At 41.8% G+C, this 13,977-nt stretch overlaps 1 protein-coding gene across 4 annotated transcripts in view; it reads right to left on the bottom strand.

The window, feature by feature from the left end:
• The window catches only part of XDH (xanthine dehydrogenase), a 65,168-nt gene that overhangs the window by 48,384 nt on the left and 2,807 nt on the right, over positions 1-13,977 (bottom strand). For 2 of the 4 annotated variants that reach the window (XR_012689804.1, XM_075204360.1), the window contains exons 2-3: positions 2,157-2,214; positions 898-994 (exon numbers count right to left, since the gene is read on the bottom strand). Coding sequence is in view for 2 of the 4 variants with exons in the window: in XM_075204360.1 (XP_075060461.1) it covers positions 898-994; positions 2,157-2,214 (155 nt within the window). In the remaining 2 variants the exon portion in view is untranslated. Of the gene's footprint in view, positions 1-897; positions 995-2,156; positions 2,215-9,292; positions 9,335-13,977 lie in introns of those variants that run through there. The other 2 variants (XM_075204361.1, XM_075204363.1) reach the window with 2 other exon arrangements.

Here is a 13,977-nt window from a genome sequence, read left to right as displayed (position 1 = left end):
CTCGTGTTCTAATACTTCTCTTCCCCCCAGTGTCAGTACATGTCCTCGTGTTCTAATACTACTCTTCCCCCCAGTGTCAGTACATGTCCTTGTGTTCTAATACTACTCTTCCCCCAGTGTCAGTACATGTCCTCGTGTTCTAATACTTCTCTTCCCCCCCAGTGTCAGTGCATGTCCTCGTGTTCTAGTACTTCTCTTCCCCCCCAGTGTCAGTACATGTCCTCGTGTTCTAATACTTCTCTTCCCTCCAGTGTCAGTACATGTCCTCGTGTTCTAATACTTCTCTTCCCCCCAGTGTCAGTACATGTCCTCGTGTTCTAATACTACTCTTCCCCCCAGTGTCAGTACATGTCCTTGTGTTCTAATACTACTCTTCCCCCAGTGTCAGTACATGTCCTCGTGTTCTAATACCTCTCTTCCTTTGTAGAGTGTTTCCCTCCTGCACCTTGTTATAACCCTTGATATATGTGAAAGTTTCTATCATGCCCCCCGTTCCCTTCTCTGCTCCAAACTATACATATTAAGATCTTTTAGTCTTTCCGGGTAAGTTTTGTGCTGTAGACCATGCACCATTTAGTTGTCCTTCTTTGTACAGTCTCTAATGTATTTATATCCTTCTGGAGATGCAGCCTCCAGAACTGAACACGGTATTCTAGATGAGGCTGTACCGATGGAGAGGTAGCTTCAGGAGAGCTAGTCTGACACCAGCCTAAATATCAAGTTTGCATCTCCTGTAATTCCCAACGCTTTTACAATTTCCCTCTATTGGGATTAAAAACTAAATTGATTCAGTGTTTCCACTGAAAGTTACAATTGTTTTGCTGTACAACTACATTTGGTGAATTGTCAATTTGTGAATTGTTCCCACATTTTCTGAATCCTGTTATAAAAGGATACACAATTGTTTTCTGGAATAAGCAGAATCTAGAGATCATCACAGTACAAGCTCCACAGCCTCCTTCTCCACAGCCCAGTTTAGTTCCTGTTAAACCCACTGTAGAGAAAGCATTAAGGAAACAACAAATGTTTTGTAACAAACCAACCTCTGATCCCTGAATCATCACTTAATCGTTGATTATATAGGCTTATTTCTTGCCATAAAACATCAAAAAACATTATTGAAGAACCTTTGTTGCCAATATCCTCTTGGAATCTTCATTGGGGATGCCTGTAAGTACGGTTGGGAGATGTCCACTGTTGGCCTGTGAGCATAGTCATCTTCAGACCACAATAAGAGTGCGGTCTAGAAGCGTACCTTCTGCATTCTTCTTGGAAATTCGAGATAAAATAGTCTACGCTTAGATTAGACCAAACCCCACCCATATTCACACAAGTCACACCCATTTCTGACAAGACCACACCCTTTATTGAAAGGACACACCTCTTTCAGTCATCGAAAATCGGGGCTGACGGTATGCCGAAGTCATCTGGACTCTTGATGCAATCACCAAGCTGCTAGATCTCATCCAAAGTGGACAATCACATAGGCATTTGTCACTGGGACTAAAGGGCATTAACGGTCTTTGTATGGCCATATTAAGATTGTATAGACACTTTTGTAAGGTGCTAAATGTTTTTGCGTTTTGTTTTGTTTTTAAAATACAAATTAACTAATTCCACTCAAATTACTGGCATTAGAAAAAAAACAGTAAGTGAAACAAAAGCAGATTATCACACTCTTGAATTTGGTTATATGTATAACTGATTAGAATTTCCTTACGGTATAGTTTAGCCTTGCACTGTGTTATGTAACATAGCACATTACAGGGTATTAGAGGGACAGGAGAGGAATATTAGGACCAAGGTTTGGAAGAAGGAAGCTGAACCCTGTCTGGGGGCCACTGAACCTGGATTGGTAAGTCAAATTAAAAAAGACTCTTTTGAAAGTCATTTACATACAAATAGAGTGATGTAATCATATTGGAGGTCATTTACTTACTATAAAACTATACAAGAAAACTGCAGAAACGCATATCGACCAATCAGATGTTTTAAACTTTCCCAGAATCTGATTGGTTCTTATTGGCTCAGCACATTTTCTGGACGACCTGTACTCCCGTTTACAGATAAAAACTCACATAAAGGACAAAGATCTTTACTTAAACTATGTCTCTAAAGTAAACGTTAGCGATTCAATATACAGAGGTTTAGGATACGTTTCCTTCGGAGATAGGTCAATAAAGTCATTTTAGGATCAGCATTTTTCTCAATAACCTGCAAGCAAAGGGAAACATTTTTATTATAAATAGGACTTTTTATTAGGAACACTAAATACACATAGGGGTCACACTATATATGCCTATGAGTTAACACCCAGCCCTCTTACAATTGCAGAAAGTTTGACATCCATTTGTACATTTATAACCCATTCATACTGCACCAAAATCCCGGGTTTTTCCCGGGGCGAGCTCAAACGACCCGGGTCTTGGTGCAGTATGAATGGTACAAGTGAAAAATCCCGGGTCTAAAAACCCGGGTCTTCAACCCGGGATTTATCGAGGGGTAATTCCCGGGTCGGACCCGGGTTGCCTGCACTATGAATGGTGCAACCCGGGTTTTGGGAGAGAGAGAGAGAGAGAGGGAGAGAGAGAGAGATTTTTTCCATATTGCAGCCAATGAAAAGTGCTCTGGTGATGACTCCCACAAATTGCCAGGGCACAGACTTGTGCAGTATGAATGGGGTCAACCCGGGAAATTCCCGGATCAGAGGTGCAGTATGAATGGTGTTTCTGAGCTGCGACGCTCCGAGACCCTGCAAAAACCCGGCTTCAAAAACCCGGGATATTGCCGGGGTGGCAGTATGAAAGCGGTATTACTGACACTGAGAATAAAGTGAAGATCATGCATTTGGACAACTGATTTCCCGGTGTGCACACACCAACCTGACAAGTTTACTAAATACACTACATAATATTTCTACATCATTCCATTTGCGATTTTCAGTTATTATTTTTGCTGCCACAGAATAAGGATATGACACGCGATTTATATACATGGCTAAAAATCACAGTAAATAAACCTGCAATATATTTAACTCAAGTTACAGGGGCAGGTGTACAAGCCAAAAATTTAAAATAATTTGAAGGTGGAATCATTCTTTAAAGGTATTGTCTACTATTAGACACCTGCCCTCATTATGACCTATGCAGCTTCCTCCTGTTTTACCAGCGAAACGCGTTGTTCACTCAACATTTCATACTGCACCACTTTTCCAGTCACACAGGGACACCGGGTAAGTGGATCTAGGAGTCATCTTTGGACAACAATAGCGATAAGCAAAGAGCTCAGAGCTGGAACTCTGGACAACCTCTAATCTTTTCATCTGGACTAGAGGAGCACCAGCAAGGACTTCAGCATCTATGGACACCTGCATTGTCGCTATAAAAAATAACAATAGCTTTGGAATGAGACTACGGATTGAAATACAAAGCAATGGTTTTCATCCAGAACCATCATCGAAATACATATCTGTATACAAACTTCGCAGACAATGTATGATTCTAATTTGCATGACAATAAGAGACACATGCTGGGGAGAAAGGGTTTATATCTTAGAGACGCAGGAAAAGGAGCATTTCTTACAGAGGTCAGAACAGAACGACAGTATTTTCATTTGTGCGCCTAGTTCTTGCTGTTTAACTTAGAGCTTTGCTGCACTTAGAGCCACACCGCGTTGTTTCCTGCAGGAGAGGGACATGAGCACAGAGCTGTACAGATGTATAAAGAGAGGAATTATCTTATGTCCCAGACACTGGGCTGCACTGTTCTGTACCATGTAAATGGCGCACAGCCAGCAGGTTACATGAGGTAGGTACCAGTCGCCCAATTCTTTCAATAGAACAACTCTTAAAATTAAAGCAAAATGTATGTGTTTAAAATTAAAGTGTAATTTGACATCCCTTTAAAAAAAATTAAAAATTAGCTGAGCAAGTGTGCTGCATATTGAAATGCTTCTTGCCCTCACTGAAAAGAAGCCATTTTTTACAGTTCTACCTCTTAAAAAAAACGTGTGTGGGCTGGCGAGTTCAGGGCGGACCTCGTCCTCCATGGCCGTTATATAGACAATTTATTTTTTATTTGGAAAGGGGGCCAATCACGAGCACGGGCTTTTGTTGATTATATGAATCAGAATGATTATGGGGCAACACGGTGTCTAAGTGGTTAGCACTTCTGCCTCACAGCACTGGGGTCATGAGTTCAATTCCCGACAATGGCCTTATCTGTGTGGAGTTTGTATGTTGTCCCCATGTTTGCGTGGGTTTCCTCCGGGTGCTCTGGTTTCCTCCCACACTCCAAAAACATACTGGTAGGTTAATTGGCTGCTATCAAAAGTGACCCTAGTCTCTCTCTCTGTCTGTGTCAGTAAGTTAGGGAATTTAGACTGTAAGCTCCAATGGGGCAGGGACTGATGTGAATGAGTTCTCTGTACAGCGCTGCGGAATCAGTGGTGCTATATAAATAAATGGTGATGATGATGATGATTATTACCTTAAATTTACTTATAAGTATCACAAAACAAACATCGAGTTTTTTGACTTATCTCTAACAGCTAAAGATGGTAATATCTCTACTTCCACATTTTTTAAAAAGGTAGATTGTAATAATGAATAAGGGGACTTAGTTGAACCCTAATGATAGGAATTTAGATCTGGAAATGAAAGGGAATTCAAAGATTAACAACAAGAAAAGGGAAATGAAAAAGGTTAAAAATAATGAAAACGTAGAATGGGCTTTCATTTCCAAATATAATGGGTCTTCCACAGCAATAAGGAAGATACTATATTCTAACTATTCTATTTTAAAACAAGATCCGATTTTGAAATCCATTTTACCAGAAAAATCCCCAGTGGTTTCTAAGAAAGCTAATAATCTAAAAACATGGTAGCACCAAGTTTTCTGAAATCACGACCACCAGTTACAAATATAGGCGACAATTCCCGATTAAGTACCAATAGTCCCTTGATAGGAACACATTTGGAATGGTTTCCATCTGTTCCAGATGGCTCATATAAGTGTGGTGGAACACGCTGTATAACCTGTAGCCATATCAGGAACAAAGAATTCTCAGTGTAAAAATTTGGAGACAAATAGAATGTATAACATACGTGGTTTTATTAACTGTAATTCATCCTATGTGATTTATCTATTGAGGTGCAGGTGCAACCTATATGATGTAGGTCGCACTACAAGAAATCTCAAATTACGTTTTAATGAACATAGGAGGAATATCCTGAAGGGATTAAGATCCCATAGTGTATCGAGACATTTCTTTGAAAAGCATGAAAGTAACCCAGGGCCATCTTAACAACATTATGGGCCCCCGGGCAAAGCAGTGCACCGGGGCCCCTAGATATAGATATATAGATGTATACAGATACAGATACAGATATAGATATATAGAGATAGAGATAGATAGATGTACTTGCTCAGTGACCCTTGAAGGTTTTTTTGCAGGTTTTTTTCTTATGCAGGATTATCTATTCTCATTAAGAGCCGTGCCTATGGGGCCCCCTTGCCCCTGGGGCCCCCAGGCAGCTGCCCATCGTGCCCAATGGAAAAGATGGCCCTGAAGTAACCCAGAAAGCCTCTCTTATAGAGGGTTAGAATTTGTAAAACCTACAGCTAGAGGAGGAGACCGATATAAGAGATTATGCAAACAAGAGGTTTACTGGATTTATCTTTTAGACACACTGTATCCCGTAGGTCTGAATGAATCACTTGAACTCAATGATATTATATGAAACAAACGATGTTGGAGAAAAATATGTTTAATTTGCTTACATCTGCTGTCCTATGTTTGATCTAAAAATAGTCACATGAGCTATTCTTTAAGATTATTTTTACCGCCTGATGAAGATATTAATCTTAATATTTTAATGGCCTTTGAATTGGCGGATTTGATATTTAGGATATTTACTAATGTCAATCTATTATTCTGAGAGATTGGTTGAAATATAACTAGAATGGTATTCACTTAACATCTGATGTTATATGTATTGGGAGAAATTATATTTCTGTTTAGAAATGCAACACCGGAAAAAGGTTTTTGCTAATGGATTCAATATCCTCTACAGGAATAGGGGCAGAACACTCATGCACGAAGAACAAAGGGTTAATTTTCACCATGTGTTAATTGTTTGTAATCTGCTGTGTACTTAAAAGGCGACCAAAGTTATTGTGAAATTCATCTCTGAGGAAATCACCTATACGGTGATGAAACGCGTCAACTCAGCAGCAATACTTTTGTGGGCTAACATCAAGTGCCATTTATTTATCAGTGCTTCTCTACAAATGACCACCTTCTCTCTGACTATCTCTGGAGAGTTCCGTAGAAGACCGGAGCGCACCTTTATGACGTCTGCTGTGCGCGGGTCCATGCGCTACTGTTTGCAGTCAGTGTGGAGCAGATAGGAGCGGAAAACGGAGCTCCAGATATTTCATACATCTACCAACTAGAGGAGGATCACTGCCACTTCAGGATTCGGAATATAAACCAAGGTATTGGTCTTGTGATATATCGCCAAGAATTTGGTAAGAGACTTTGATATACCTTTGATACTATCAATCGGAGTCCTGTCACTACCCACGGAGCTGATCCTCCCCCAACATACTGATTTACAGCTCCACACTGCAGTTCCATGACATCTGGGAATGCTTTTTCAATGAGCTTTTTACAACTACATAGCGCACATTAAGGAAAGAGGAGAGGTTGCGTACAGTTGCTGGACTGGTATATACCTATATTTTTGAACATCGTGTAGGTGCACCTACTTTGTTACAAGTACAATTTGGCACTCATACTGTCTCACATGTGTTTATACTGCATTTACCATTTATGTGATGTTTAAATATTATAAAGTAAAATTCATAAATATATTACCGACCCACTACTGTGCCTTGTGTATGTATGAAAATATTGAAGCCCCTGCGCCAAGTGCGACACTGCACCTAGATGGGGTGTTAAACATCACAATTTGACTAGTCTCACCATTTTCTTCTCAAGACAGCACTTCCACCCGAAGGCTAGGGAAGGCAATAACTTCTGAATGAAGAAGATGTGCCGGCAGCCATCTTGGGCTCTGGAACTACATGTACCTTCCCTGCAGGAAGTTCCAGAACCCAAGATGGCCAACTCTGCTCCATTCCACCTCACATAGAGGGGTATCACACTTGCAGGATCCACCAGGGGCTGACTCGGGAAACCTCTACCTCACTCCCAAAAATCCACTGGCAGAAACACACTCATGTGTTTGGGGATATGCCTATTAACATGTTTATTAGAATAAAGGCCCAGTAACCTCTGGCCTAACACCTGGTGACTAGCGAGTGGTGTTTGTAAATGATTCCTGCAAAAACATTTACAAAAAAGGGTATTGAATAGTATAACCATACGATTTTAATGGTTAAGGGGTAGATTTATTGAAATTTCTAAAAAGGAAAAGTGGAGGTGTTGCTCATGGCAACCAATCAGATTCTAGCTATCATGTTCTAGAACAGGGTTGTCCAGCCCGCGGGCTGCATGCGGCCCAGCACGCCTGTAGATGTGGCCGAGAAGTAGTTTTGGTTGTGGCAAGGGGGCAGCGCTGTTAATGGAAAAAGAAAATCCTGCAAAAAAAAGAAAAGAAAATACTTACCTTGCGGTCACGCGGTCACGTCAGCTGGTACTCCGGCTCCCTCCCTTGTCTCCTCCTCCGTGCGGTGCTCGCAGTGAATGTCGGGCGTGATGTCATCACACCCAACATCCATTGCGGAGCACAGCACAGCGGAGTCACCTGCGCGAGAAGAAGAATCAGCAGCACAGAATTGGAGAAAAGAAGAGGACAGGAGAACAAGCCGATTAAAAGGTTAGTTAAGGGGGATTTTTTTTATTATTTCAAGGGACGCTGACAAGTGAATAAAAGTCACCTGGTCCTGGAGCATCATGGACCTTATCTCCCTGCTACATACTTCTACTTGTATTACTAATGGGGCATTATATATTATTCTCTTTGGCCAATTATAAGTTGTTATCCCTTAACTAACATAGTGGTGTAATTATCAAAACAGGTCACAATTTGGGGTCACAGTGATGTATATGTCAGGTACCGCAGGCCTGGTCAGGGCACCCTGATATACAATGCTTAAATGCACTTTATTGATATTGCATCGAAACAATACAAAAAATTTATTGTAGTATAATAACTAGAGAGGATTTTTGAACAGGGTCGATTGAAAGGTAAGTATAGGGGGATTTAAAAAAAGTGATATATATATATATATATATATATATATATATATGTATATATATGTTAACTTTGTTTTCTATGTTTTTTTGGATGATCAGCTATCGTTATTGTTAGTGCATCTTATGTGCGGCCCAAACCAACTCGTCGTCTTCCAATGTGGTCCAGGGAAGCTAAAAGGTTGGACACCCCTGTTCTAGAATATAGTACATAAATGATAGCTAGAATCTGATTGGTTGCTATGGACAAAACCTCCACTTTTCCTGTTTAGAAGCTTCAATAAACCTACCTCTAAGGGGAGAGTTGTCGGCCATGTCATGCACGGACATCACACCGCGCTCATTGCCGGCACTTACGGTAGAAATCTCCGGGCCGGCGAGGAAAAATGAGTGGATATTTTTGTCTAATCTTCACCGAGGACCCGCGGACGTTCCAGAGGTACTTTGTGGCTAATTGAATTCCCCATTAAGTGTAACAAATGCAAACACTTGAGGTAGATTGTAAATGGAAAAGCACAATATCAAAGTAAATACCAAAATGGAGTAATAATTGAATAAGACTGACAATAACATAAACAATATAGCATATAATACATTGCAGTAGTAAGGCAAAAAGTACTAATGCAGTGTAACAAAAAAACCTAGATTTAACTCTTTGAATGTGGTAATGTGGAGCTCAGTGAGGTGTGTTGAAAGGTGGAAAAGTCCAACCTCCTCCCAGGTCTCTCATTACCACATTGTATAAGCATTTCAATTACTTGTTGATTCCCCTAGCAGGACCCCCAGAAGATTGCAGCGTCTGACTGGTCCTCCTGCTCAAGCCCTCCCTCCATCGCTATTTTATAGTGAATTAAATAAATTTACTGGCTCAGTATTACAGAACCAGTGGAGCCCCAGGAAACACGGCTGCATGGACGGAAATTATTGTTTATCCAGAGCCGATTTCCACTCCTATTTAAATTGTAACATATCTTAAGAAATGCTTTGATTCGAAAATGGGCGCAATTACACACAAGTTGCATACTCTGTAAATGTGTGACATTGGTGGCTGCATGTATCAGTATCACATACTTGCCAACTCTACCGGAATGTCCGGGAGGCTCCTGAAATTCGGATTGGTCTCACGGACTCCCGGGAGAGCTGGCAAATCTCCCGCATCCCGCTCCTGCAAACCACCAAATGACGCGTTTTGAGGCGAACCGCGTCATTTTGCCACGCCCCCTCGACAAAACAGCATTTCCGTTGCGGGGCGGGGCCAAAATGACGCGTTTGGTCGCGCCCCGCCCCCTCCCGCCCTCCAGTCACGCCCCTCTCCCGGAAAGAGCTTCAGGACAGTAGGTAAGTATGAAGTATCATCATTTATATAGCGCCATCAATTCCGCAGCACTGTACAGAGAATATCTGTCTTTCACTTAGTCCCTGCCCTATTGGAGCTTACACTCTAAATTCCCTAACAATCACACACACACACACACACACACACACACACACACAGACACACACACAGACACACACACACAGACACACACACACAGACACACACACACACAGACACACACACACACACACACACACACACACAGACAGACACACACACAGACACACACACACAGACACACACACACACACACAGACACACACACAGACACACACACACACACACACAGACAGACAGACACACACACACACAGACACACACACACACACACACACAGACAGAAAGACAGACAGACAGACATACACACACACACACACAGACACACACACAGACACTAGGGATGAGCGCGCTCGGATTTCTGAAATCCGAGCCCACCCGAACGTTGCGGATCCGAGTCGGATCCGAGACAGATCCGGGTATTGGCGCCAAATTCAAAAGTGAAACTGAGGCTCTGACTCATAATCCCGTTGTCGGATCTCGCGATACTCGGATCCTATAAATTCCCCGCTAGTCGCCGCCATCTTCACTCGGGCATTGATCAGGGTAGAGGGAGGGTGTGTTAGGTGGTCCTCTGTGCTGTTTAGTTCTGTGCTGTTTAGTTCTGTGCTGTTTAGTGCTGTGCTGTGCTGTGCTGTTTAGTGCTGTGCTGTGCTGTGCTGTGCTGTGCTGTGCTGTGCTGTGTTCTGCAGTATCAGTCCAGTGGTGCTGTGTGCTGTGCTCTGTCCTTCTGAGGTCAGTGGTGCTGCTGGGTCCTGTGCTGTGTCCTGTTCAGTCCAGTGGTGCTGTGTCCTGTGCTCTGTGCTTCTAAGGGCATAGTTATTTCCCCAATATTCCCCTGTGTTTAAAAAAATAAAAAAAAGTTTTTTTAAAAAATACCAAAAACTACTTTAATATTTTTTAATTACCACAAAATTTTCACAACCAATCCTGCAGTATAAGCCCATTGGTACTGCAATATTACCAAGTTCACACATTCAGCAGTAAAAGTCCAGTGGTACTGCAATATTACAAAGTTTACACATTCTGCAGTATCAGTCCAGTGGTGCTGTGTCCTGTGCTCTGTCCTGCTGAGTTCCGTAGTGCTGCTGGGTCCTGTGCCGTGTCCTGTTCAGTCCAGTGGTGCTGTGTGCTGTGCTCTGTGCTTCTAAGGGCATAGTTATTTCCCCATTATTCCCAAGTTTTTAAAAAATAAAAAAAAAGTAAAAAATAATAAAAAATTAAAAAAAAAAAAATATATAATAATTATAACCAAATTTGCAAAACCAATCCAGCATTATAAGTCCATTGGTACTGCAATATTACCAAGTTCACACATTCTGCAGTATCTTGTGCTACATATAATGGAGAGCAAAAATTTGGAGGATAAAGTAGGGAAAGATCAAGACCCACTTCCTCCTAATGCTGAAGCTGCTGCCACTAGTCATGACATAGACGATGAAATGCCATCAACGTCGTCTGGCAAGCACGATGCCCAATCTCCTAGTACAGGGCATGTAAAATCCAAAAAGCCCAAGTTCTCAAAAAACAGCAAAAAAAGAAACTTAAAATCATCTGAGGAGAAACGTAAAGTTGGCAATATGCCAATTACGACAAGTAGTGGCAAGGAACGGCTTAGGCCCTGTCCCGTGTTCATGACTAGTGGTCCAACTTCACCCAAGGATCAAAGCCCTCCTCCCCCCCCCTACAAAAAATTTAAGAGAGTTATGCTGTCAGCAACAACAACAAAACAGCAAAGAACTCTGCCGTCTAAACAGATGACATCACAAATCCCCAAGGCGAGTCCAAGGGTGTTGTTGGTTGTGAACCCTGACCTTCCCATCACTGTACGGGAAGAGGTGACTCCATCCAGCATTTGCAGCACGCCCTCTGCATATGCTGGAAGGATCACCCACAGTCCAGTTACAGATTTGGCTAATGAAGGTGTGAATGTTGTGCACTGGGAGGAGGATATTGATGTAGCTGGCGCTGAGGAGGATGTTGATGATTATGATGCAGACAGATACCAAATTGCATTTCTCAATTTCTATTTATATTCTAGATTATATAACGGCTGAAAAGTTTTCTGTTTTACTCCTAGTGGAGAGGGGATCTGATGCAGACAGATACCAAACTGCCTTTGTCCATTTCTTTGTATATTTGAATTGCTAGTTCTACAGTCTATGCAGGCTGCTTTATTTATATTCAACTACAAGTGTAGGGCGGGGGGGGGGCATAGATAGCCACCAAAGTAACGTGGTCCATTTAATTTCACTTTCTAGCTCCACAGTCTGTGCAGCCTGCTTTTTTTTATCTTCAAAGTATTTATATTTACAAGCCTTGCAATCTAAATTAACTAGAGGTAGTGACGTGGTAGAACTCCAAAAGGCAGTTTGGAAGCCCCTGTACAAACTGGCTCTATTTTTTAACTGAGTTGTCCCCCCTCCAGTGTGTACTCGGAAAGAGTTTTTAGTGCAGCGGGGAACCTGGTCAGTGAGCGGCGAAGGAGGTTGCTTCCTCACAACGTTGAAAAAATGATGTTTATAAAAATGAATAATCAATTCCTCAATGAAGTACAGCACTGCCCTCCAGACAGTACAGAGGGACTGTGGTTGTGGAGTCCAGCGGGGACGAATTGATAATGTGTGAGGAGGAGGAAGTACACACTGTAGGGGGAGAGGAATCAGAGGTTGAGGATAAGGACGACATCTTTCCTCAGTAGAGCCTGTTTAGTTTGTACAGGGAGAGATGAATTGTTTTATTGGTGTGGGGGCCCAAACAAACCAATCATTTCAGCCACAGTTGTTTGGTAGGCCCTGTCGCTGAAATGATTGGTTTGTTAAAGTGTGCATGTCCTATTTCAACAACATAAGGGTGGGTGGGAGGGCCCAAGGACAATTCCATCTTGCAACTTTTTTTTTGGCATTATGTGACCATTCAACAGTCGTTTGCCATGTTCAAAAAGTAAAAGAAAATGCCAACAAATTCAATAAATTAAATCAAAAGTTAAATGCCCTGTCATTATTTAAAACAAGAGGTTTTGACGTGCTAGAATTAGTGTAGTGTTAAGATGTTATAAACACTACACTTGGAAATTGGAGGAGGTAATGTGGCCCCGGTATCAAATTGGGTACCGGGGCCACCCCACTATGCAGTCCAGATACTTGTTTGGTGGAATTCCGACACGTGGAGGGTTTTTAAATTATATTGTGGCCTCGGTACCAAATTGTGTACCGGGGCCACCACACTACGCAGTCAAGATACTTGTTTGGTGGAATTCAGACCAGTTGAGGGTTTTATTATTATATTGTGTGGACCACTCTATCTATACCACACTACAACTCTATACCACTCTATTTCCTACTTTAATTCTATTTAATTCTATTTCCTACTTTAATTCTATTACTAATTAATTAACATAAAGAGGAACAAAAAAAACCAATTTTACCAAAAGTATAATATGACTTAGACTTACAAACACTACACTTGAAAGATCGTGCCTTTAAATGAAAAAGTAAGTCTTCATTGCACGACTATGTGCAACAGGGACAGTTTTTTTCTTTACAAAGTCAACTAATAACACTTGGACCCTGTCTGTCTTTAACATACTTAATGGGATCTCAATGACGAATTGTCTGTAGCATGTTTGGAGGAGGTATTGTGGCCCCGGTATCAAGTTGGGTACCGGGGCCACCCCACTACGCAGTCCAGATACTTGTTTGGTGGAATTCTGACACGTGGAGGGTGTATTTATTTTATTGTGGCCCCGGTATCAAGTTGGGTACCGGGGCCACCCCACTACGCAGTCCAGATACTTGTTTGGTGGAATTCTGACACGTGGAGGGTTTTTTAATTATATTGTGGCCTCGGTACCAAATTGTGTACCGGGGCCACCACACTACGCAGTCAAGATAGATAGATGCGTATCATAGATAAAGTACATTCAGTGGTGTGGGGCAAATTGAAAAATATTCTAAATGCACTGACATTATCAAAAACAAGAGGTTGTCACACGCTAAAACTCCAACATGTATATGATGGAGAGGATGGAGGAGCAGCCGTATGTGTAGTGTAATGCAGACCTGTTGAAGGTTTTTTATATATTTTATTGTGGTGCCCAGTGCCCACTCCTCTACGCAGTCCAGGTACAATTATTGGTGCGATTCATAAAAGTTCAGGGTTTTTAATATATTGTGGTGACCCACTCCTCTACGCAGTCCAGGTACATTTATTGGTGCGAATCAAACAAGTTGATGGTTTTCTTATTATATATATTGTGGTGACCCACTCCTCTACGCAGTCCAGGTACATTTATTGGTACGATTCATAAAAGTTCAGGGTT

Source organism: Mixophyes fleayi, chromosome 3 (genome assembly GCF_038048845.1).
Source record: "Mixophyes fleayi isolate aMixFle1 chromosome 3, aMixFle1.hap1, whole genome shotgun sequence".
NCBI classification, from domain to species: Eukaryota; Metazoa; Chordata; class Amphibia; order Anura; family Limnodynastidae; genus Mixophyes; species Mixophyes fleayi.
Note: the sequence above shows the minus strand (reverse complement) of the source record. Positions and strands in the feature narration are given on the sequence as shown.